The sequence below is a fragment of the Hemiscyllium ocellatum genome, chromosome 12 (assembly GCF_020745735.1).
Source record: "Hemiscyllium ocellatum isolate sHemOce1 chromosome 12, sHemOce1.pat.X.cur, whole genome shotgun sequence".
NCBI classification, from domain to species: domain Eukaryota; kingdom Metazoa; phylum Chordata; class Chondrichthyes; order Orectolobiformes; family Hemiscylliidae; genus Hemiscyllium; species Hemiscyllium ocellatum.
In genome coordinates this window covers 33,795,119-33,822,361 of record NC_083412.1, presented here as the reverse complement: position 1 = coordinate 33,822,361, position 27,243 = coordinate 33,795,119, and the positions used below count along the sequence as shown (strand labels likewise).

Here is a 27,243-nt window from a genome sequence, read left to right as displayed (position 1 = left end):
TTGTTTTCCTTTACCAACCATTGTCCTGTAAGCAAAGTCACATTTCACCCCCAAGTTATACACTTAGAAGCTACATATTCCAACAATGTCATTAAGGCTGCCATTGATTATGGAGAATGCCTGGCATGTTTCTTTTATTGTCTGAGCTAAATCTTAGATTGATTGATTGTGTTTGCTGGTGGTAAATGCACAGTGTACAGGTACAAGAAATGGACTGCTTGGAGGCGAAAGGTTTTTAGCTTAGAAAGACATCATGTGTGAGCACAGCATTGGTTGGCCAAAGTACATAGTCCTGTATTACTCATTGTTCTTTGAAAAGATCTCAAGTTAAGCAGTCTGATCAAGAAATTGTAAAAGCTTCAACAGAATCCTTGCTCAATGAAATACTGCACCTCACTGGACATGAATCATCATTTCAATCTTAATATTTGCTACTTAGGATCGAAACTCAGTTCCCAGAGCCAAAAAAAACCCTTCTCTCCATTAGAGCCAGATACAATAACTACCAAGTGTCTCAATATCCTGTGTAGCACCAACCTGATAAAAGTGTGACAATTATGCAGTGTGGCTCTTATGAGCTCTGTATCACGACATAAGTCTGTGGTGTCCAATATTTCACGTTTGAGAAAGTAGAGGTTTGAAATAAGATAAGCATTCAATGGGAAGAACTTTGTGGCAATGATCAAATATTGACTTATGTTTAAACATAACATATGAAGATGAAGCTATGCATTTGTCATGAACCAGCAATCGTAATGGCTGTGACAGTCTCGATTATTTGACCTACATCCTGCAAATTGGCTGGAAGGTAACTCCAGGGAAAGAATTTATCTGCTAAAGTGAGCAATTAATCACGTTGTGAGTCTTTACCTAGATCCCTATCAACTTTGTCAGAAGCATATTATTAGATTACATATTATATAGAGAAGTCACAAAGGATATGAACTGATTGCCAAAGTGAGTTAAGATACTGTCTTTTCACTTCTGGGAAGCCGGTGAAGATTGATGGAGATTAGTAGAAAAGGTTTTAATTGAAAATAGTTTTATAGTCATGATCCAATTAATATCAGGAGCAGAGATATGACGCAGCACTGCCACTAATTAAACATTAATTGCTTTAAATTGACAATTTCAGCCAGAAGAGCCCTAAGGATGACCGAAACAATTTTCTATGTTTATTTTGAGGTTGAGATTGAGAAAGGGATCTTCAACTCAAGCAATGTCTGTGTAAAAATGCCTGCTGTTGTAGAAACAGAAATTCATCCCAAGGAAGAAAAAAAATACAAACGGGAGAATGAGGCAAACATGGATGACAAGAGATGTCAGGGACAGCATATGAAGTTCACAGCACAGAATCAGACAAATTAATTGTTGTTTTAAGTCTGTCCAAGAGAAAGGCTGCAGTAGTGAATATAGTGGATTCTCTCTTGATTATATGTTTTTGGAGATAAGTTTCTTGAATAAACTTACAATATAAGCCATAGCTATTAATTTAACCTGGGGCAGTGTTTGTAGAGGAATAAGACGGTGTAATTTTCTGGGTCTGTAGATTGTGAAGGAGCAAAAATGGCCTTCGCAGTGATATGTACTTCTTGTCAGATGTGGGAGTTTAAAGAGAGTTTAAGGGTTACTGCGGATTATATCTGCCATAAATGCTGTTGGATGCGAATCTTATCAGATCGAGCGGATCGGTTGGAGAGACAGATAGAAGCGATGAGGAATTTGCAACAGCAACAGTTTGTTATAGATGGCAGTTATAGGAAAGGGGGAAAGTCTCAGATACAGTCACAGATGGGTTAACTCCAGGAAGGGTGAGAGAGGTCGACACCTGGGGCAGGAGTCTTTTATGGATATGCCCATTTCAATCAGGTATGCTGTTTTGGAAAATTTAGGGGGTGATGGATTCTCAGGGGAACGTAACATGAACAGCCAAGTTTCTGGTATTGAGACTGGTTCTAATGCAACGAGGGGCACGTTGGCTTCCAAGAGACCAATTGTGTTAGGGGATTCTGTAGTCAGAGGTACAGACAGACGTTTCTGTGGCCAACAGAGAAAGAGCAGAATGATGTGTTGTTTCCCTAATGCTAGGATCAAGGATGTCTCAGAGAGGGTGCAGAATGTTCTCACAGTGGAGAGGGGCCAGCAGGAGGTCATTGTCCACATTGGAACCAATGACATTGGAAAGGAAAATGTTGAGACTCTGAAGGGAGATTACAGAGACTCAAGCAGAAATTTAAAAAGGAGGTCCTCAAGGGTAGTAATATCTGGATTACTACCAGTGCTACGAGCTAGTGAGGGCAGGAAAAGGAGGATACAGCAGATGAATGCATGGCTGAGGAGCTGGTGTATGGGAGAAGGATTCACATTTTTGGATCATTGGAATCTCTTTTGGGGTAGAAGTGACCTGCACAAGAATGACGGATTGCACCTAAATTGGAAGAGGACTAATATACTGGCAGGGAAATTTGCTAGAACTGCTTGGGAGGATTTAAACTAATAAGGTGGGGTGTGGGACCCAGGGAGATAGTGAGGAAAGAGATCGATTTGAAATGGGTACAGCTGAGAACAGAAGTGAGTCAAACAGTCAGGGCAGGCAGGGACAAGGTAGGACTAATAAATTAAACTGCATTTATTTCAATGCAAGGAGCCTAACAGGGAAGGCAGATGAACTCAGGGCATGGTTAGGAACGTGGGACTGGGATATCATAGCAATTACAGAAACATAGCTCAGGGATGGGCAGGACTGGCAGCTTAATGTTCCAGGATACAAATGCTACAGGAAGGATAGAAAGGGGGGCAAGAGAGGAGGGGGAATGGCATTTTTGATAAGGGATAGCATTACAGCTGTGCCGAGAGAGGATATTCCTGGAAATACATCCAGGGAAGTTATTTGGGTGGAACTGAGAAATAAGAAAGGGATGATCACCTTATTGGGATTGTATTATAGACCCCCCAGTAGTCAGAGGGAAATTGAGAAACAAACTTGTAAGGAGATCTCAGCTATCTGTAAGAATAATAGGGTAGTTATGATAGGGGATTTTAACTTTCCAAACATCGACTGGGACTGCCGTAGTGTTAAAGGTTTAGATGGAGAGGAATTTCTTAGGTGTGTACAAGACAATTCTTTGATTCAGTATGTGGATGTACTTACTAGAGAAGGTACAAAACTTGACCTACTCTTGGGAAATAAGGCAGGGCAGGTGACTGAGGTGTCAGTGGGGGAGCACTTTGGGGCCAGCGACCATAATTCTATTTGTTTTAAAATAGTGATGGAAAAGGATAGACCAGATCTAAAAGTTGAAGTTCTAAATTGGAGAAAGGCCAAGATTGAAGGTATTAGGCAAGAACTTTTGAAAGCTGATTGGAGGCAGATGTTTGCAGGTAAAGGGATGGCTGGAAAATGGGAAGCCTTCAGAAATGAGATAACAAGAATCCAGAGAAAGTATATTCCTGTCAGGGTGAAAGGGAAGGCTGGTAGGTATAGGGAATGCTGAATGACTAAATAAATTGAGGGTTTGGTTAAGAAAAGGAAGGAAGCATATGTCAGGTACAGACAGGATAGATCGAGTGAAAACTTAGAAGAGTATAAAAAAAGTAGGAGTATACTTAAGAGAGAAATCAGGAGGGCAACACGGGGACATGAGATAGCTTTGGCAAATAGAATTAAGGAGAGGCCAAAGGGTATTTACAAATATATTAAGGACAAAAGGGTAACTAGAGAGAGAATAGGGCTCCTCAAAGATCAGCAAGGTGGCCTTTGTGTGGAGCCACAGAAAATGGGGGAGATACTAAATGAATATTTTGCATCAGTATTTACTGTGGAAAAGGATATGGAAAATTTGGACTGGAGGGAAATAGATGGTGACATCTTGCAAAATGTCCATATTACAGAGGAGGAAGTGCTGGATGTCTTGAAACGTTTAAAAGTGGATAAATCCCCAGGTCCTGATCATGTGTACCCGAGAACTCTGTGGGAAGCTAGAGAAGTGATTGCTGGGCCTTTTGCTCAGATATTTGTATCATCAATAGTCACAGGTGAGGTGCCGGAAGACTGGAGGTTGGCAAACATAGTGCCGCTGTTTAAGAAGGGCGGTAAGGACAAGCCAGGGAACGATAGACGGGTGTGCCTGACCTCAGTGGTGGGCAAGTTGTTGGAGGGAATCCTGAAGGACAGGATGTACATGTATTGGGAACGATAGACCGGTGAGCCTGACCTCAGTGGTGGGCAAGTTGTTGGAGGGAATCCTGAAGGACAGGATGTACATGTATTTGGAAAGGCAAGAACTGATTCGGGATAGTCAACATGGCTTTGTGCGTGGGAAATCATGTCTCACAAACTTGAGTTCTCTGATGAAGTAACAAAGAGAATCGATGAAAGCAGAGCAGTAGATGTGATCTATATGGATTTCAGTAAGGCGTTTGACAAGGTTCCACACGGGAGACTGATTAGCAAGGTTAGATCTCATTGAATACAGGGAGAACTAGCCATTTGGATACAGAACTGGCTCAAAGGTAAAAGACAGAAGGTGGTGGTGGAGGGTTGTTTTTCAGACTGGAGGCCTGTGACCAGTGGAGTGCCACAAGGATCGGTGCTGGGCCCTCTACGTTTTGTTATTTACATAAATGATTTGGATGCAAGCATAAGAGGTACAGTTAGTAAGTTTGCAGATGACATCAAAATTGGAGGTGTAGTGGACAGCGAAGAGGGTTACCTCAGATTACAGCAGGATCTGGACCAGATGGGACAATGGGCTGAGAGGTGGCAGATGGAGGTTAATTCAGATAAATGTGATGTGCTGCATTTTGGGAAAGCAAATCTTAGCAGGACTTATACACTTAACGGTAAGGTCCTAGGGAGTGTTGCTGAACAAACAGACCTTAGAGTGCAGGTTCATAGCTCCTTGAAAGTGGAGTTGCAGTAGATAGGATAGTGAAGAAGGCGTTTGGTATGCTTTCCTTTATTGGTCAGTGTATTGAGTACAGGAGTTGGGAGGTCATATTGCGGCTGTACAGGACATTGGTTAGGCCACTGTTGGAATATTGCGTACAATTCTGGTCTCCTTCCTATCGGAAAGATGTTATGAAACTTGAAAGGGTTCAGAAAAGATTTACAAGGATGTTGCCAGCGTTGGAGGATCTGAGCTATAGGGAGAGGCTGAACAGGCTGGGGCTGTTTCCCCCAGAGCGTTGGATGTTGAGGGGTGACCTTTTAGAGGTTTACAAAATTATGAGAGGCATGGATAGGATAAATAGACAAAGTCTTTTCCCTGGGGTTGAGGAGTCCAGAACTAGAGGGCATAGGTTTAGGGTGAGAGGGGAAAGATATAAAAGAGACTTAAGGGGCAACTTTTTCATGCAGAGGTGGTACATGTATGGAATGAGCTGCCAGAGGATGTGGTGGAGGCTGGTACAATTGCAACATTTAAGAGGCATTTAGTTGGGTATATGAATAGGAAGGGTTTGGAGGGATATGGGCCGGTTGCTGGCAGGTGGGACTAGATTGGGTTGGGATATCTGGTCAGCAAGGACGGGTTGGAGCAAAGGGTCTGTTTCCATTCTCTACAACTCTATGACTCTATGATTCTATGACTCTATGACTCTATGACTCTATAAACGCAAATCGTGGGAAGCCAGGGGATTTGGAATCCTTTATAAATTAGCTGAAAAAAACAAAAAAAGAAGCAACGAGGAGGGAGACGTTGAAAAATGAAGACAAGCTAGCTACTAAGATAGAAGAAAATTGCAAGAGTTTTTTTAGATCTGTGAAAGGTATGAGTAGACTTTGGACTGCTAAAAGGTCAGACTAAAGAAATTATAATGGGGGACAAAGAAATGGCAGAGGCAGTTAGTAGATACTTTGGATCAGATTTCACAGTAGAAGACATCAGCAACATACCAGAACTTCAAGAGTGTCAAGGGGCAGAGGTAGTTGTAGTGACCATCACTAAGGAGAAGGTGCTGAGGAAGCTAAAAAGGTTTGAAGTGGATAAATCACCCAGATCAGATCAACTACACCACACAGTTCTGGAGAAGGTATCTGAGGAGGTTGTGGAGTCATTGGTGGTGATCTTTCAGAAATCACTGCAGTCAGAAAGGGTCCTAAAGGGCTAGGAAATGGCTAATGTAACACCCCAGTTTAAGAAGGGACAGAGGCCGAAGCCAGGTAATGATAGATGAGTTAGCCTGATCTTGGTCATTGGTAAGATTTTAGAGTCCATAAAGAGTGAGATTGCGGAGTACTTGGAAGTGCATGGTAAACTAAGGCTGACTCAGCACAGCTTTGTCAGGAGAAGGTCTCACCTGACAAATATGTTAGAATTCTTTGAGGAGATAATGAGAGTGTGAGACAATGGTGAGCCAGTGGATGTGAACTATTTGGATTTCCAGAAGGCCTTTGATAAGGCACCACACTGGAGGCTGCTTAGTAAGACAAGAGCCCATGGTGTTAGGGGCAAGATACTGGCATGGATAGAGGATTGCTTGACTGGCGGAAGGCAGCGGTTAGGGATAAAGGGGAGAACTGTCACTCAGCTTGGCCAAGCAGTAGGCTGACATATTCATGGAATGATATTTAACACACAATGCCCAGTTAATACCATCACCATCACCATGGTTTAGTAACAGCTCTGGGAAAGAAGTTACAGATAGTGTCATGGCTGCATTTGTCTTTTATCTCCCTTCTGTTCCTGTTCTTTTCTGTTTACTGAACAATCGTAATTGACATGGAATTTAAAGTTCAGGTACTGGATGTACAGCTACAATCATTTATCAGCTTTCATGTTGTTCTACTGGCAGGACAGATCCAGCAAAGTTGATGGCACAGTGGCATAGAGTTGGGAGGGAGTTGGCCTGGAAATTCTCAACGTTGACTCCATGTCTCATGGCACCAGGTTAAATACTGGTGAAGAAACCTCTTCCTAATTATCACCTAGCACACCTCACCCCACCAGCCCCTTGGCTGATGAATCAGTACTCCTCCATGTTGAACAATATGTTGAGGAAGCACTGGGGGTGACAAGGACACAAAATGTCCTCAAAGTCCACCATCAAAAGTGGCTCGACAGCAGCATTACTGGTTGAGCTGGTCAGGTCCTAAAGGACATAGCTGCTAGACTGGTCTGCAACAGATGGTGAGGGAACCAACAAGAAGGAAAAACATACCTGACCTCATCATTTATGCCTTCCATGCATGCATCTGACCATGAGAGTATCAATAGAGAGACTGCTGTTCAGTCCTTGTGGAGAGTAACCCTTGTCTTCATGTTGAAGAACCACTCCATCATGTTGTGTGGAACTAACATCCTATTAAGTGGGACAGACTCAGAAGAGATTTTGCATTTCAAGACGGGCATTCTTGAGGCACTGTGAGCCATTGACAGCAGCAAAATTCTACACTATCACAATCTGCAACTTCTCAGCTCCGATTATCGTCCACTCTACCCTTAACATCAATCTGGCGAAGAGTTTGGGCGCAGACAACAATGGAGACAACAATGATTTTTGTTTTGTTTGTGACCAATATTTTTTCGTGAGCCATGTATATTTGGTAGCTTGGATATCTTGTAGCTGCAAATGATAATGCATGGAATTTTCTTTTATGACATGGGGAATATTGGAGAGATACACATACACATACTACCTGGCTTGCCATTGCCAGATACACTTGACTTTGGTTTAGTAACAGCTCTGGGAAAGAAGTAAAAGATAGTGTCATGGCTGCATTTGTCTTTTATCTCCCTTCTTTTCCTGTTCTTTTCTGTTTACCGAACAATCGTAATTGACATGGAATTTAAAGTTCAGGTACTGGATGTACAGCTACAAACCATTTATCAGCTTTCAATGTGAAATACCAACCTTGAATAGTGTAGAGTGATTTGTCAGATTAATTGGCTGATCCCTCCAACAACTAACTTTATGTTAATGACTCAGATATTTACAGCACAAAAGCAGGCCATTCAGCCATCCAGTCCATGACAATCTGACCACACTCAACCCACTTTCCAGCTCTTGGCCTGTAGCCTTGCATGTCTTAGAGTCATAGAGATCCACAGCATAATAAAAGCCTATTGTATCCACACCAGTCCAAAACAACCACCTAACTATTCTATTCCTTCTTTCCATAACTTGGTCCATGGCCTTGCATGCCCTGGCATCTCAAGTGTATGTCTAAATACTTCTTAAATGTTGTGAGGGTTTCTGCCTCTCCCACCATTATAGTCAGTGAGTTCCAGATCCCCACCACCCTCTGGGTGAAAAAGAAATCTTCCTCACATCTCCTGTAAACCTTCTACCCTCACCTCAAATCTACAGTCCTGCTCACTGATCCTTCACTGATCCTTCCTGTTCACCCGATCTATGCTTGCGATGATTTTATACATTTAAATCATGTCCCATCTCAATTTTCACTGGCCTGAGGAAAACAACCTTAGTCTTTCCAATCTTTGTTCATAACTGAAACTCTCCAGCCCTGGCAACATCCTGGTGAATCCCACTGCACCCTCACCAGTGCTACCACATCCTTCCTATAATATGGATTCCAGAACTGAACACAATATGCTAGCTGAGGTCTAACCAACTTTTAATACAGTTCCAGGGTCACTTCCCTGCTACAGCTAATAAAGGCTTTCTTAAACACTTTACCCACCTGTCTCGATACCTTAAGGCACCAGTGTACATGCACACCAAGGTCCCTCACATTCTCGGTGCTTCTCAAGGTCCTGTCGTTCATCATGTATTCCCTTGCCTTGTTTGTCCTTCCCACACTTATGCAAAGCCCACCTGACCAGCCCGTGTATATGATGACGTAAGTGAATATTTAAATATTGTTCAAATGTCATGAACGTTTCTGACTCAACCATCCTTTCAGGCAGTAATTTCAAACTCTGATCAGCTTCTGGATGAAAGCAATTCTCCTCAACTCTACTCTTAGCCTTCTACCTCTTACCTTAAATCTATGAACACTGTTTATTGGCCCTAATGGAAAAGATGCTTTCTTACCCACTATCTAAGTCTCTCATAATCCTATACACATCTATCAGGTCCTCTCTCAACCTTCTCTACAATAAGTAAAACAACCCCAACCTCTCCATTAGCTCAGACTCTCTAGCCCAGGCTACACCCTCATGAATCTCTTTTGTTTCTACTTTTGTGCTACCACATCCTTCTTACAATGTGATGACCAGAACTGCACACAGTGCTCTAGCCTAACCAACATTTATACGATTCCAGCAGAACCTCCCTGCTTTTATATTTTATACTTCAGCTAAGTGAAGCAAATATCCTGTATATCTTCTTAATCACCTTATCTACCTACCCTGCTACCTTCAGGGATCTGAGGATATACACAGTAAGTTCTCACAGCTTTTAATACTTTCCAGGTCTTCCAATTCATTGTATAATCCATTATCTTGTTAGTCCTCCTGAAGAACATTCCCTCACACTTCTTTGGGTTGAATTCCATTTGCCGCAGCTCTGATCAATCCATTGATATCCTCCTTCAGTTTAAGGGTATGCTCTTCACCATTCCCTTGCCTACCAATATTTATTTCTATGGCAAACCATAGAAATCATACTCCCAACATTTAAGGCAAAATCATTAATGTACTCCACAAACAATAAGGACTTCAGCACTGATCCCTGTGAAACCCTCCAGTCATTTAAACATCTATTTTTACCCTCTATTTCTCCCTTTCAGCCAGTTTTGGATCCAGTGTGCCATTTTGCCGTGGATCCCATGGGTCTTATTTCCTTGACCTGTCTGCCATGAAGGACCTTATCAAAAGCTTTGCAAAAATCTATGTCAGCCACATCAAATGCATGACCCTCATCAACACTCCTGGTTACCTCCTCAAAAAATTCAATCACATGTCAAACATGACATTATACCCTTGATTTGCTCTTTTCTAGCTAAGCGATTGAATGTAAGGTGATTTAGCTTCTTACAGTTAGACCTCTGTTTATCCAATGATAGATATTGTTTCTTTCTTTTGCGTAGTATTCGCCACTATAATTACACCCTGACATCGGGACTTGATGTTCCTACTTGCCCTGCAAAAGCTATTCATTTTTTTCCAACATGTTGTTCTCATTTGGCCTGTAATGTTTCTCAGCATAATGCAAAACTTTGTTTGTCTGGCATTAATACACTCTAGTTGTTAACTGACAGTCTCAGAACTTCAGACCATGTTTATACCTTTCTTCAGAGTAGGCTTCTTCTTGCTCAGCAGCCCTGCTTTTGCCACAGGACCACATGCCTAAGACAATTCTAACTCTGGGAACACAGGAACGGGATTAAGCCGTTCGCCTCTCAAGTTTGTTCGACCATTCAATGGCTGACCTGTGGCCTAACTCCATACACCAGCTTTTGGCCCACAATCCGTGATACCTTTGCTTAATAAAAATTAATCTATCCCAGGTTTAAACTTAACAACTGATCCACAACCACTACCATTTGTGGAATAGAGTTGAAAATGTCTACACCCTTTCTGTGTAGAAATGCTTTCTAATATGTCTCCTGAAAGTCTGGACTGAATTCTCAATCTATGGTCCCTAGCTCTACAATCCACAACCAGTAGAAATAATTTATTTTTATCCATCCTGCCTCTTCCTACTAACATCTTGAAGACTTCAATTAGATCACCACTTAATCTTCTGAAGTCTAGAGAAAACAGAAAAAAGCTCCTGACCGTATTATAGCCTTAATTCAAACATGGACAAATGAGCTGAATTCTAGAGGTGAGGTGAGAGTGACAGCCTTTGACATCAAGGCCACATTCAACCAAAGAGTGACATCAAAGAGTTGTAGCAAAACTAGAATCAATGGAAATCAGGAGGCAAACTCTTTGCTGGTTGGAGTCATACCTGGCACATAGGAAAATGATTTTGGTTGTTGGAGGTCAATAATCTCAGCTTAAAGACATCTCTGCAGGAGTTCCTCAAGGTAGTTGAGCCTCCTAGGCCCAAATCTTCAGTTGGTTCACTAATGACCTTCTGACTACCATAAGGTCAGAAGTGGGGATCTTATGCACAATATTGAGCTCCATTTGTAACTCCTCAAATACTGAAGCAGTCCATGTTCAAATGCAACAAGATCTGGACAATATCCAGATTTAGGCTGAAAAGTGGCAAGAAACATTCAAACCCCATAAATGCCAGGCAATGACCATCTCCAATAAGAGACATTTAATCTCCGTCCCTTGACATTTGATTTGATTTCATTTATTGTCCAGTGTATTTAAATACAGTGAAAAGCTTTGTTGGTGAGCAGTACAAGCAGATCATAGTAGTCACGGACACATAGATCATAAGGTGGAAAAACATGGACAGAGTAAGGCATACAGGTTTCACTGCATAGGCAAGATCATTTACTGATGTTACCATCATTAAATCCCCGTTTTCAACATCCTATATAAGATAATTTACATTTCTGAGATGAATTTAGCTACTGATTACAGAGAAGTGTCAAAAATAATAATTGGAAGAGACCTTTTATATCTGTAAATATTGCTTTTGGTCATTATTCTTCATTGTATTTAGAAGTTACTTGATTGTGGTTTAATAGTATTTAAACGTTCTGTAAGTAAAGGTCCCCAGGTCTTCTGCTAAACTGGAGAGGCTTAGAATGAAATTCCTGTAATTTTAAGATGAAATGTTAACATCAGTGCACACAATAAACCATGAAATCAAAATTGGAAACCTGGAAAAATACAAAGGCCTGGATTCTTGCTACTGAGGCTGATGGCTCAACTGAAGAGATTTTATCACATCCACTTTGTTAGAAACCCTCATTATGCATACCTTGCTGAGACCTCAGACTTATAAGATAATTAACACTAAGAGGCCTATTTACACAGATGCAGAGAACTGTAGGTTTGAAATTCTTTGGCGATTATATTGAGTTGGTTTTTCTGGGAACCCTTTTGTCAATGTCTCAATATTACACAAGGGTGAGAGTGTAATGCACGATTATTGACATTTTAATTGTTTGATTGACATTTTTAGAACAGTTTAACATATACATTATTGTAATTGGAATCATTACTGTATATAGAGTGAATGAGCATGGAATGATCATGAGCTAACATGAAGGTATGTGAGACACCGTTGAGCTGGTTGGAGGCACATGTTGGCATTGCTTAGAGAGGGTAAGAGGTATATAAGTTAGTACTTTTGAACTTAGATTTCAAAATACACCTGAATCCAGACTGTGGAACACAATTCCACTCAAATCCATGAATGGAAAAGCTATCCCAATTCCACAAACATTCAGAAAAGCTAGGAGATACCAGGCCCACAGTGAAGCTGTGTACAGTATACCTGTATCCTTCATGAAAGAAAAATAAGGGTGTCAGGAATGAGGTTTGAAGCGTTGGAATCAGATCCTGCCAACCATTTTAAACCACACCAGAGTTGTTCTGACTCCATGAAAATCCACTCCTCGAAAAGATTGGGAGCAACCCAAAAATAAACCAAAGTTAATACTTTAGGTGTGGATCCTACATCAGAACTGGTGCTGAATTGACTGATAACCATTCGAGACAATAAAATCAATAACCACAGTTTTTATTGCTTCTGCAAATGCTTATTATCTTCACTTTGAAAGACTTCCAGGCCTGCCCAATACAGCACATCATTGCCATCCATCATGTAAACAGCAAAATATCATACTTATATAAGTTAAAGAGTGTTATGCAAATAGGAAAACAATGTTTTTATTGGCAGAATATAAGATGAAAAATTTGGAAGATTCAGAATAAACCACGTTATTAGCCCAGTGTTATATCCTACAGCAAACAATATTTTTCCTGATGAAGTATCTGTTGTAGGCAGTAGACAAATCAAAATTAATGAACCAAATAAGGACATGAACTTGGCTTGCTTCCATACATATGCAAGAATCCCTGAGAGTGTCATGCAGCAAAGGATAACTATTAAAATTAACTCAAGCGATGCCAAATGACAAGGTTGGATTGTTTAAGTACAATAATTACAGTCTTCTGTCTTCTGCTGATGAAGTTACAACTGATTTTTTGAATACTGAAGTCCACCTCTACTGTCTCTGACAAAGTGAATATCAAAAAGGTCAGGTTTGTATTTATTCAACAAAAGCAAATAACATTTTTTCATTCATGTAACCAAGTCTATGATTTAAGATTTACATATCCATTTTTATTTGTGTTTTTTTAAAAATTAAATGCCAGAGTTAAAGAAATAGAATGTAATTTAGCAATTTCATAATATATGCAAATGAAGAATATATCTCACAAAAGGCAAACTGACTGGTTTGCCTTGTTAAATGTTAGAACATTTGTGCAAACTAAAATCTCATTTCAAGTGCAATGTCTTCTGAATGGAATAATTCACCTTACTTATTAGAATCCCTACAGTGTGGAAGCAGGCCCTTTGGCCTAACAGGTCCACATTGACCCCTCCAAAGAGTAACCCAACCAAACCTATTCCCCCATCCTATACTTAACCCTGACGAATGCACACATCCCTGAACAGTACGGAAATTTAATTTGGACGATTCACCTAATCTGCACATATTTGGACTATGGAAAGAGACCAGAGCACCTGAAGGCAAACCCATGCAGACATGGGGAGAACACGCAATCTCCACATGGACAGTCATCCAAGGGTGGAATTGAGCCTGGGTCCCTGGCACTGTGAGGCAGTAGTGCTAACCACTCGGCTACATGCCACCCTGAACTTTATTCTACATCTAAATTTAATATGTAAATCTTAAATCATAGAGTTGGTTACATGAATGAAACAATGTTATTTGCTTTTGTTGAATAAATACAAAACTGATCTTTTTGATATTCAATTTGTCAGAGACTGTATAGGTAGACTTCAGTATTCAGAAAATCAGTTGTAACTTCATCAACAGAAGACAGAAGACTATAATTATTGTACTTAAACAATCCAACTTTGTCATTTGGCATCTAAACTATTGTCTAGGCCATTGTGTAGGAATTCTGGATTAGTGGTGCTGGAAGAGCACAGCAGTTCAGGCAGCATCCAAGGAGCAATGAAATCGACGTTTCGGGCAAAAGCACTTCATCAGGAATAAAAGCAGAGAGCCTGAAGTCTGGAGAGAAAAGCTAGAGGAGGGTGGGGGAGGGAAGAAAGTAGCATAGAGTACAATGGGTGACTGGGGGAGGGGATGAAGGTGATAGGTCAGGGAAGAGAGGGTGGAGTGGATAGGTGGAAAAGGAGATAGGCAGGTAGGACAAGTCATGGGGACAGTGCTGAGCTGGAAGTTTGGAACTAGGGTGAGGTGGGGGAAGGGGAAATGAGGAAACTGTTGAAGTCTACATTGATGCCCTGGGGTTGAAGTATTCCGAGGCGGAAGATGAGGCATTCTTCCTCCAGGTGTCTGATGGTGAGGGAGCGGTGGTGAAGGAGGCCCAGGACCTCCATGTCCTCGGCAGAGTGGGAGGGGGAGTTGAAATGTTGGGCCACGGGGCGGTGTGGTTGATTTGTACGGTGTCCCAGTGATGTTCCCTAAAGCGCTCTGCTAGGAGGCACCCAGTCTCCCCAGTGTAGAGGAGACCGCATCGGACCAACGGATACAATAAATGATATTAGTGGATGTGCAGGTAAAACTTTGATGGATGTGGAAGGCTCCTTTAGGGCCTTGGATAGAGGTGAGGGAGGAGGTGTGGGAGCAGATTTTACAGTTCCTGCGGTGGCAGGGGAAGGTGCCAGAATGGGAGGGTGGGTTGTAGGGGGGCGTGGACCTGACCAGGTAGTCACGGAGGGAACAGTCTTTGCAGAAGGTGGAAAGGGGTGGGGAGGGAAATGTATCCCTGGTGGTGGGATTGTTTTGGAGGTGGCGGAAATGTCGGCGAATGATTTGGTTTATGTGAAGGTTGGTAGGGTGGAAGGTGAACACCAGGGGCGTTCTGTCCTTGTTATGGTTGGAGGGGTGGGGTCTGAGGGCAGAGGTGCGGGATGTGGATGAGATGCGTTGGAGGGCATCTTTAACCACATGGGAAGGGAAATTGCGGTCTCTAAAAAAGGAGGCCATCTGGTGTGTTCTGTGGTGGAACTGGTCCTCCTGGGAGCAGATACGGTGGAGGTGGAGGAATTGGGAATAAGGAATGGCATTTTTGCAAGAGGTAGGGTGGGAAGAGTTGTAATCCAGGTAGCTGTGGGAGTCGGTGGGTTTGTAAAAAAATGTCAGTGTCAAGTCGGTCATCATTAATTGAGATGGAAAGGTCCAGAAAGGGGAGGGAGTGTCAGAGATGGTCCAGGTAAACCTAAGTTCAGGGTGGAATGTGTTGGTGAAGTTGATGAATTGCTCAACCTCCTCGCGGGAGCACAATGTGGCGCCAATGCAGTCATCAATGCAGCAGAGGAAGAGGTGGGGAGTGGTGCCGGTGTAATTACGGAAGATCAACTGTTCTACGTAGCCAACAAAGAGACAGGCATAGCTGGGGCCCATACGTGTGCCCATGGCTACCCCTTTGGTCTGGAGGAAGTGGGAGGATTCGAATGATAAACTCAAAAATTCTGTAATGATGAAGCCTACAGGTATATGGAAATTTAATTTCTAAAGCTAAAAAAAAAGCTGGACATTATTACTTTATATCTTTGATAGCTGGCTTTGAGTGAGACCACATACTTACTACTTCTGGATTATTACGTGAGACAGGGCAAATTGGCATTAAGCAAATAAGATTTGAGACTTAAAAGCCGTGGCTCAAAGATTGATGTGGGAAGGTACAGAGCTAAAGACAATCTATCTGAATGCATACAGCACTGTCAATATGATAGATGAATTGACAGCCCAGATAGAAGTGATCTAAATTCCACTACAGAAACATGGCTGCAGGGTGACCAAGGATAGGAACTGAATTCTCATGTTATTTGACATTTAGGAAGGATAGACAATAAGAAAAGGGGATGGGGTAGCTGTACTAACAAAGGATGAAATCATCTTATGAGTGAGACAGGATCTTAGGTTGAAGGATCAAGGTGTTGAATGAGCCAAGATGGAGGTGCAAAACAGCAAGGTACAGCAAACATTGGCAGAGCTGATTATAGGCCACCAAACAATAGTGATAATGTAAGGCCCCAAACACATCAGGAATGTAGAGATGCATATAACCAGGGAGTACAGAAATCATGTAACTTTATTCTATACCTAAACGTAGGCAAATAAAATTTGCACCAATGCTGTGGCAACAAAATATCAAGGTCTATTTGTACGGCACCCAGAATGTAAATGCAATGAACATGCACACCTAGATAGAGTCATGCAGTCATAGAGATGTACAGACCCTTTAGTCCAACCTGTCCATGCCGACCAGATATCCCATCCCAATCTAGTCCCACTTGCCAGCAACCGGCCCATATCCCTCCAAACCCTTCCTATTCATAAACCCATCCAGATGCCTTTTAAATGTTGCAATTGTACTAGCCTCCACCACTTCCTCTGGCAGCTCATTCCGTACATGTACCACCCTATGCATGGAAAAGTTGCCCCTTAGATCTCTTTTATATCTTTCTCCTCTCACCCTAAACCTATGCCCTCTAGTTCTGGACTCCCCCACCCCAGGAAAAGATTTTGTCTATTTATCCTATCCATGTCCTTCATGATTGTATAAACCTCTATAAGGTCTCTCCTCAGCCTCCGATGCTCCAGGGAAAACAGCCCCAGCCTGTTCAGCCTCTCCCCATAGCTTAAATACCTCCAGAAAGTCTGTTGGGCAGGATATTGTGGAATTGGAAAAATAATATTTGTAAAAAAAAACGGGGCGGCACAGTGGCACAGTGGTTAGCACTGCTGCCTCACAGTGCCAGAGACCTGGGTTCAATTCCCGCCTTAGGCGACTGACTGTGTGGAGTTTGCACGTTCTCCCCGTGTCTGCGTGGGTTTCCTCCGGGTGCTCCGGCTTCCTCCCACAGTCCAAAGATGTGCGGGTCAGATGAATTGGCCATGCTAAATTGCCTGTAGTGTTAGGTAAGGGGTAAATGTAAGGGTCTGGGTGTGTTGCGCTTCGGTGGGCCGGTGTGGACTTGTTGGGCCGAAGGGCCTGTTTTCATACTGTAAGTAATCTAATCTCTAATCTCTTAAATCCTCCAACCCTGGCAACATCCTTGTCAATCTTTTCTGAACCCATTCAAGTTTCACAACATCTTTCCGATAGAAAGGAGACCAGATTTGCACACAATATTCCAACAGTGGCCTAATCAATGTCCAATACAGCCGCAACATGATCTCCCAATTCCTGTACTCAATACTCTGACCAGGAAAGGAAAGCTTACCAAATGTCTTCTTCACAATCCTATCTACCTGCGACTCCACTTTCAATGAGCAATGAACTTCACCCCAAGGTCTCTTTGTTCAGCAACACTCCCTAGCACCTTACCATTAAGTGTATAAATTCTGTTATGATTTGCTTTTCCAAAATGCAGCATCTCACGTTTATCTAAATTAAACTCCATCTGCCATTTTTCAGCCCATCGGCCCATCTGATCAAGATCCCGTTGTAATCTGAGGTAACATTCTTTGCTGTCCACTACACCTCTTATACTCACATCCAAATCATTTATATAAATGATGAAAAGCAGTGGACCCAGCACCAATCATTGTGACACTCCACTAGCCACAGGCCTCCAGTCTGAAAAACAACCCTTCACCACCACCCTCTGTGTTCTACCTTTGAGCCAGTTCTGTATCAAATGGCTAGTTCTCCCTGTATTCCATGAAATCTAACCTTGCTAAACAGTCTCCCATGGGGAAACTTGTTGAATGCCTTACTGAAGTCCATATAGATCACATCTCCTGCTCTGCCCTCATCAATCCTCTTTGTTACTTCTTCAAAAAACTCAATCAAGTTTGTGAGACGTGATTTCCCACGCACAAAGCTATGTTGACTATCCCTAATCAGTCCTTGCCCTTCCAAATACGTATACTTTCTGCCCCTCATGGAGAGATTAATGGCCTGAAGATTGATAAATCCCTTGATCTAGGAGAAAGTGAGCACTGCAGATGCTGTAGGTCAGTGTCGAAGAGTGTGGTGCTAGAAAAGCACAGCAGGTCAGGCAGAATCCGAGGAGCAGGAGAATCGATGTTTCAGGAAACCTTAGGCCTAAAACATTGATTCTCCTGTTCCTCAGCTGTCTTCTGACTGGCTGTGCTTTTCCAGCACCAAACTCTTTGAAATCCCCTTGACCCAATGACTCTCCACTTCAGAGTATTGTAAGAGTGTTTGAAGAGGTAATGGACACATTGATGGATTGGTCCAAATTTCAGTGGTTTCTAAAATGGTTCCTGTAGTTTGGAAAGCAGCAAATGAAAGCTCTCAAATGAAAGAAAGAAAGGGAAGGCAAACGGGGAACGTCAGACCTTTTAGCCTAACATCAAAGAGAGGCAAAATCTTAGTGGTATAATTATTGGCCTATTAATCCAGAATTGGTAATGTTCTAGGAACTATGTTCAGATCCCACCATGGTAGATGGTGGAATTTGAATTCAATACATTTCTGGGATTCAGAGTCTAATGATGACTGTGGCAACACAAGAAATTTCATTGATGTCCCTTAGTGAAGGAAGCTGCCATTCTTACCTGGTTTGGCCTAAATGTGACTCCAGACCCACAGCAACGTGTCATCAAGTTGTAGAGTTGTACAGCTGGAAACAGATGCTTCAGTCCAACTTGTTCAGGCTGACCAGATAAATTAATCTAGACACATTTTCCAGTATTTGACCTATATCCCTCTAAACCCTTCCTATTCATATATCATCCAGATGCCTTTTAAATATTATAATTGTATCAGCTTCCACCACTCCCTCTAGCAGCTCATTTCATACACGCACCACCCTCTGCGTGAAAAAGTCCCTTATGTCTAATTTAAATCTTTTCCCTCTCATCTTAAACCTATGCCCTCTAGTTTTAGGCTTCCCTACCTTGGGAAAAGGACCTTGGCCTTTCACCCTATCCATGCCCCTCATACGCTATAAATCTCTATAAGGTCACCCCTCAGCCTCCAACGCTCCAGGGAAACTAACCGTAGTCTATTCAGTCTCTCCTCATAGCTCAAACCCTCCAATCTCTTAATTGCCCTCTAGGCACTTATGGATAGACAATAAATTCTGGTGCTGCCAGCAATGCCCTCATAGCATGAATGAATAAAACAATCAGTAGTAGGGAACATGCTAGAATCTGTTACTAAAGAATGTTTACAACTGGACTTTTAGAAACTTACGGTAAGACTGGCATAATCTGCATGGATTTATGAAAGGGAAATCATGTTTCACAAACTAGTTGTGGCTTTTTTTTTGTTAACGTAACCAGCAGAAGAGCTAAGGGATAACAAGTGGAGGTGGTGTATTTGGATTTCCAAAAGTCTTCTGGTAAGGTGCCACACACAGGTTAGTGAATTAAATTGGAGTGTGAGACTGGCGGTAATATACTGGAATGATCAGCTAACAGAAAAACAATTGAAATAAGCTGGTCATTCTCAGGTTATGATGAAAGTTAGATTTAAGAAATAGTTTCTCCTGGAGAAAGAAATTAGTTTAAAACACTTAGGAAATAGGATATCTCACTGTAAGAGTTAAGTTTGAAAATTCCAGGCCAAAAGTGTTTAATTAGAATATTTAAAACTGAGAAAATCTAATCTCCACATTGAGACTAATAAAGAAAAAAGGTGATCAATCTCTTAAGATCAGGTATTAAAAGCAACAGATAGGGTAAATGTATAGAATGAGAGAGAAGGGAACTATCTGGTACAGTGAAGAGATGGTGTTGTGATAGATGGCATTGTACTTTGCCATGTGTTTTGAAGTCTTTCAAATTATATTATATGGAAATAGTTTGGTTTGTTGTATTTTATCTTCACTTCTTTTGAACAATAAACTCTTACTTTAAACCAAGTTTGTAGTAGTGCATGCTTGCACTTCAGTGATAGACCACCACCGTAAATAAAAACATATTAAACTATAATCTTTCAAGCTAGGTTTCAGTCTGAGATCTGACTTGTCTGGTAATAATATCAGCTAGGGTCATAGCACCGCCTCTGCAGTATTGTGTACAGATTTGGTTGTCTTCATCTAAGGAAGAATCTGCTTGCTTCAGAAATAATGAATGAATGTCCAATAGACTGGTTCCTAAAATAGAGGAACTGCCCCCCCGATTAGGACAAATTGAAGACACTGGGCTTATGTACTATTGAGTGGAGACCATTTTGATAGGTAGATGCAGGAAGAATGTTTGCTTGGCTGGGAGTCTAGAACTAGAAGATTCAGTGTCCGAATAAGATGTCGGCCAAATAGGACCAGGGTGAAAAGGGATTTCTTCACTCAGGACATGATGAGGCTTTGAACTTGTTTACACTGGAGGGAAGTAGAGGCTCAACCATGGAATTTATCCGGATAGAGACTGATATATTTCTAGATATTAATGATGCAACATGATATGGAGATACTGTGGGAAATGCCATTAAAGTGGAAGATCAGCCATAGTCTAGATGAATAGCAGAGCAGAACCAATGGGCCAAATGGCTTACTCCTGCTCCTATTTCCTGTGTTCTTATGAAACCAACTGGAATTACTTTAATTCAGTGAATGTTTTGCTGACAGATTTGAGTATAATAAGTGCTAGTTGAAAAATATCTCATTCTTGTGTGTTCCACGCATTAAGAACTGAATGGAAGGATTGAGTTGTCTCACTACTTTACGTAATGTAGAAACAGAAAATTCTGGAAAATGTTCTTCATTCAGTTATTAGACAATGCTGCACACTGGGAATGTCAACTTTTGCATGAAACATAAAAGTGAAGATCTGCCCTGTCTGCCCCCTCTCAGTCAGACATATAAAATATAATGGCTCCTTTGTAAGAAAATAAGAAAGCTCTGCTTAGACTTTTGACAGCTCAACAAATGTTACCAGATTCAATTATCTGTCTCACCGCTGCTTACAGGGCATCACTGGACATAAATTGGCTTGTTATGTTTCCCTGGGTTGCAATAGTGCAACATTTTAGAAGTACCTCATTGACTACAAAGCCTTTTGAGATAACCTGAGTTGTAAAATATGCCTTGTCAACCCAAGTCATTTATTTTTTAATAGATGCACAAATCTGATTTGGACACAAAGACCGATTGTAGACATTGTAGCACCACATTGTTTTAAGGTTTACAATTAAATTTATAAATGTAATCACTTTTTGATTCGTACTGTTAGGATTTTCATTTTGTGACTTTTAAAAATATAACAAAATGCAAACACAAGCATATCTTCCTTTCAGATTGACCTCAGCTCAATAAGATTCTCTTCCTGTTGTATTTGAAGGTACGGATAAAGAAATGAGGCACTTTCCCGACAGTAAGTTCGTAACAATATGCCAAGACGAAGAAACCTTCTCACTGCAATCCTCATTGCTTTACCCTGGACCATACTGCTGACCATCTGGCACCAGAACTCAGGGGTCTTCTACCTTGCCATTCAGAGAAGTAGGTGACCTTCATACCTCTGTGTAACTTTAGAGAGTTTATTAATTATGAATTGAGGACAGCCTTAATTTTCCTGGCCAACACTTGGTAGAAAAAAAATTGAATTTACTTGTGTTATTTTGGGGAATGATAGTGGGATGACTCTTCCTCTTGCTTCTCACCTTTCGGTTGACGTCAGCAAGATGAGGGGCTGTTTGGACCAGTTTTGACTGTTAAGATTCTCAGTGATAAACGCATTACAGAATTTTTCTAAGTTTAAATCAAAAGAAAATATCAAGGTCTATTTGTACGGCACCCAGAATGTAAATGCAATGAACATACACACCTAGATAGAGTCATGGAGTCATGGAGATGTACAGCACGGAAACAGACCCTTCGCTCCAACCCGTCCTTGCCGACTAGATATCCCAACCCAATCTAGTCCCACCTGCCAGCACCCGGCCCATATCCCTCCAAACCCTTCCTATTCATATACCCATCCAAATGCCTCTTAAATGTTGCAATTGTACCAGCCTCCACCACATCTTCTGGCAACTCATTCCATACATGTACCACCCTCTGTGCGAAAAAATTGTCCCTTAGATCTCTTTTATATCTTACCCCTCTTGTTCTAAACCTATGCCCTCTAGTTCTGGACTGTCCCACCCTAGGGAAGAGACTTTGTCTATTCATCCTATTCATGCCCGTCATGATTTTGTAAACCTCTATAAGGTCACCCCCCAGCCTCCAATGCTCCAGGGAAAACAGCCCTAGCCTGTTCAACCTCTCCCCATAGCTCAAATCCTCCAACACTGGCAATATCTTTGTCCATCTTTTCTGAACCCTTTCAAGTTTCACAACATGCTTCTGATAGGAGTCCAGATTTGCACACAATATTCCAACAGCAGCCTAACCAATGTCCTATACAGTTGCAACATGACCTCCCAACTTCTGTACACGATACTTTGACCAATAAAGGAAAGCATACCAAATGCCTTCTTCACTATTCTATCTACTTGTGACTCCACTTTCAAGGAACTATGAAACTGCACACCAAGGTCTCTTTGTTCAGCAACACTCCCTAGGACCTTACCATTAATTGTATAAGTCCTGCTAAGATTTGCTTTCCCAAATTGCAACATCTCACATTTATCTAAATTAAACTCCTTCTGCCACTTCTCAGCCCATTGGCCCATCTGATCGAGATCCTTTTGTAATCTGAGGTAACCTTCTTTGCTGTCCACTACACCTCCAATTTTGGTGTCATCTGCAAACTTACTAGCTATACCTCTTATGCTCGCATCCAAATCATTTATGTAAATGACAAAAAGTAGAGGACCCAGCACTGATCCTTATGGCAATGGCTACAGGCTTTTAATCTGAAAAACAACCCTCCACCACCACCCTCTGTCTTTTACCTTTGAGCCAGTTCTGTATCCAAATGGCTAGATCTCCAAGAAAATAGATACACGCACATGTAAAGATTCTGTAGGTCAGAGCACGCAACTCGATTGTTAACGGGATGCAAGATCCAATTGAGATTTAGTTCCTTAAGTATGCAAGGTGCATGCCTGGCTGGGTTCCATCTTGTACTTCTTTGAATAAGAATGAAAGTTAAAAGTCTTGAGATTTCCAGTCCAGGTTATGGCAATGGCGATTTCTTCATGTGAAAGTGAGTTAGTCATTGTGTGTGGTGCGGATTGGTTGTTTGACATGTGGGTTCTATTCTTTCGGTTGAAGGAACTGTCCTGTTTGTTTCAAGACGGAGACTCTTGCCTCTGTCTGGTTGTTGGAGTAATAAGTTTTGTTATCTGAACACAGTTTTGATGACATGATCAATAGTTCTACTTACCACCACATTCAGGGCTATTTATATTTTAAGACATTTTCGTAGGTCAGTTTAGACGTGTGTTAATTCTTTGTGTAGAAGTCATAGTAGGTCATATCACTGTGGGTGGTCATCTTGGGTCAAGACAAATTATCCACATACTGTGTTGTCTTTCATTTTTATAGCAAAAACATTATCCTTCATTTCCATATACTCATGACCATGTGACACAATGGTGATGCTAGGAAAACCAGCAAGCCTAATAGCTGCTACATTCCACTCAGGAATATAAATATAAATAAATATAACTATATATCAAAATAAATCACAACGAATTCCTGAAGGTCATCTCAATGGAAAATCAATGGCTACACCTCTGTCGTTTCCAAAGATACCTGTATCTGCTATTGTGGGTCAATCAGAAAATTTGCCAGTCAGTGATGCAGTTTTCATTTTGGGTAGATCTCAAAATCTCAAGGTGTCATTTCTTACATTCTTGCGGTTTAGGGAACTTCAAAGACTGGTCAAAAGAAATGTACACCCTGAATCACATACAATTCCCCGCCTATCCAATAGTACTGGTCTGACTGTATCAGCTTGCACTACTTGCTTGCACTGGTATCAGATAATTGTTGATTCCTTAATTTTAATCTACTCAGTGAAAGATATACTTGAAAAGTATCTCATGTCAGTTATTCACCACACTAATAGTGCCTCACTGACAGCATATTTCATACCATGAAGGAAACATTTCTGGACTTGCACAGCACAGGATGAGTGCTGCAATTCAAATCCTTGTAAGAATTACAAGGAGACATGTAATTCTCTTTGATGTAAAAGCATGTTTTAGCTTTGGGGGTATGGAGCAGATTCTTTCCCCACAGGTAAGACCAGGTCAAGAACAGGGGAGTGGGAAAATCCAAGACATTGAAGTAGAGTCAAAGTCATGATCTCCTTCCTAGCTTTCCCAGGAGCAGCAGTGAGGGTGAGTGATGACGTCCTTTGGATGTGCAGTGGAGTAATTAAGGAATGTTTGGCTGGAGTAAGACAGCTCACCTCCAACATCACTCCATCAAGGACAATAAGGGACAGGCAGTAAAATTTTGGCTGAGCCAGAGATACCCACATTCCATGAATGATGCGTAAAAATGTTGAGAAGCTACAGAATGCTTTAACCCAGAGTCTTGACTTTCCCTGCGTCTGATTTCCTGAGCAATTTACCAGGGTCACCAAGATAAGTACATAGCAGGGAGAGTTTCTTCGATGAAATCTGGGGATGTTTTGATCACTTACACTCAGCAGCTTCAGCCACATCTATTAAGAGACTGCTGTTCCAAGCACTCCCTCTCTTGGAGAGCGCGTTCACTGCTTCACGGGTGGTTGTCAATTTCTGAACAGAAATGTAACCCATCTTGTATTTCAGTCACTTGCGGCTGCACCTCCTTGTTGACTATGATGTGGAATTTTGCTACTTTGCTGAGCTCCAGTAACAAAGGCCATACCATAGCTAAGGATTCCAACAGTGATCGGAGTATCAAGGCAGCAAAAGAAACAGCCTCCTCAGCTGCATGTCCTTCCTCAGCTAGATGTGAGATCCAGCTCCACGATTGTGAGAGCACCCATACAAGGTGCACAGGCTTGAGCTCTCTCAACATGTCTGAATACTGACTCCTGGGGAGGCTGAGAAGATCACTGTGATTCACTGTTGATACCCACAAACTCCTGGATCAAGACTTCCTTCCAGTGGAGCAGGTACACACGGTATGCTGTCTGTCGCTGGAGGATGACCGGTCCGTGGCCCCCTCCACCCCAGAGTCAGGTCTCCACACTTTGCAAGTTGTGTGCTCTCCTGTGAGAAGGGAAAGCAAAGGCAAGGTACTGGCTTGTCTCGAGGGAATAGGAAGGACAGCGTTTAGTGGATGGTGACAACAAAGCATCTTTCTTCGTTCACTGCTCATTCATGGGATGTCAGTGTCACTGACTTGACCGGCATTTACCATCTATCCCTAACTTCCTCAAGGCAGCTGCTAGTGAGCTGCCTACTTGAACTGTTAAGGTCCTTAGAGTGTTCAGATACTCATCGTGGCTGTTAGGAAGGGAAGTCCAGGATTTTGCTTGTGCGATAATGAAGGAATGGCGATATAGTTCAAAGTCTGGATGGTGTGTGGCTTGGAGTAGGTGATTTTCCTGTGCATCCACTGTCCTTGTCTCTCCATATGGCAGAGGTTGGAAGGTGCTGTTGAAGGAGCCTTGATGAGCAAATGCAATGCATTTGTAGATGGAACAGACTGCGGTCAATGGTGAAGGGAGTGAATCTTGTAGCTGGTGGATGAGATGGCATCAAGTGGACTGCTTGTCCTGAGTGGTCTCAAGCCTGCTGAGTGTCGTAGGAACAGCACTCATTCAGGTAAGTGGAAAGTATTCCATCATATTCCTGACACATGCCTTGTAGATAATGGTAAGGCGTTGGGGAAACAGAAAGGGAATATTTACTACAGAATTCCCAGCCTCAACCTCCTCTTGTAGCCACTGTATTTGTATAGCTGGTCTATTTCAGTTTCTAGCCAATGCTGACATCCAGGATGTTGTAAGTCGGGGGATTCAGAGATAGTATCATCATTGAATATTAAGGGGCAATAGTTAGATGAACTCTTATTGAAAATGGTCATTGTTTAGCATTTTTGTGGCACAAATGTTACTTGCTACTTATCAGCCTGAATATTGTCCACATCTTATTGCATTTAGACATGGGCTGCTTTAGTATCTGTGGAACAATGAATGATACTGACCATGGTGTAACCATCAGCAAACATCCCTACTTCTGACCGATAATGGAGGGAAGGATATTGATGAAGCAACTGAAGATGATCAGGCCTCGGACACTAGGATAATCGATTCTTCTATCTCCCTTGGTCCTCATCAATTTTAATTTTGCTCAGGCTCTTTGATGGCACAATGTGTCGAATGTGGCCTTAATGTCAAGGGCAGTCATTGCACCTCACCTCTGTAAATCAACACTTCTCTGTTTGGACCAAGGCTGTATTGAAGTTTGGAGCTGAAATCCAAACTGAATGTCAGTACTCAGGTCATTATTGAGTGAGTGCTTCTTGAAGGCACTGTTGACAATCCCTTATATAACTTTACTGATGATCGGGAGTAGACTAATGAGGCAGTAATTGTGGTTGAGAGTGTGGTGCTGGAAAAGCACAGCAGGTCAGTCAGCATCCTGATGAAGGGCTTATGCCTGAAATGTCGATTCTCCCACTACTCGGATGCTGCCTGACCTGCTGTGCTTTTCCAGAACCACCCTCTCCACTCTGATTTCCAGCATCTGCATTCCTCACTTTCTCCTGAGACAGTAATTGGCCGAATTGGATTTGTCCTGCTTTTTGTGTACAGAACATACCTGGGCAATTTTTCACATTGTTCGGGTAGATGCCAGTGCTGTAACTGTACTGGAACACCTTGGCTAGGAGAGCAGCGAGTCTTGGAGGACAATACTTCAGTACTAGTGCCAGAATGTTTTATAGCCTTTGTAGAGTCCAGGGCCTTCAGCTACTCCATCATCAGCTACCAATTGGCGTCTGTCTTGCTGGGGAACCACTAGAGGAGGCCAAGACAGATCATCCACATGTCACTTCTGGCTGAAGATTGCTGCGAATGCTTCAGCTTTGAACTTTGCTCTGATGTACTGAGTTGGCCTGTCATTGAGGATGGGGATGTTTGTGGAGCTTCCTCCTCCAGTGGGTCACTTAATTATCCACCATGATTAATGATTGGGTGTGACGGGACTGCAGAGCTTAGAACTGATCTGCTGGTTGTGGAATCATTTAGCTCTGTCTATCACTTGCTGTTGTGAGGCTTGGCATGGAAATAGTACACAGTCGCAGCTTCACAACTGTTTGATGCGGCTCCCGAATTTGTTTGCCACTCTCATGTCAGACCGACCTGGTTGTCTGGATTCTCTTGAT

The 27,243-nt window shown here is 42.0% G+C and overlaps 1 protein-coding gene across 1 annotated transcript in view; it reads left to right on the top strand.

Annotated features, from left to right (window-relative positions):
- LOC132820719 (galactosylgalactosylxylosylprotein 3-beta-glucuronosyltransferase 1-like) overlaps positions 1-27,243 on the top strand; it is a 116,137-nt gene that overhangs the window by 41,327 nt on the left and 47,567 nt on the right. The window contains exon 3 of the mRNA XM_060832984.1: positions 21,305-21,465. Within this exon, the coding sequence (XP_060688967.1) occupies positions 21,354-21,465 (112 nt within the window). The 5' untranslated portion in view covers positions 21,305-21,353. The remainder of the gene's footprint in view (positions 1-21,304; positions 21,466-27,243) is intronic.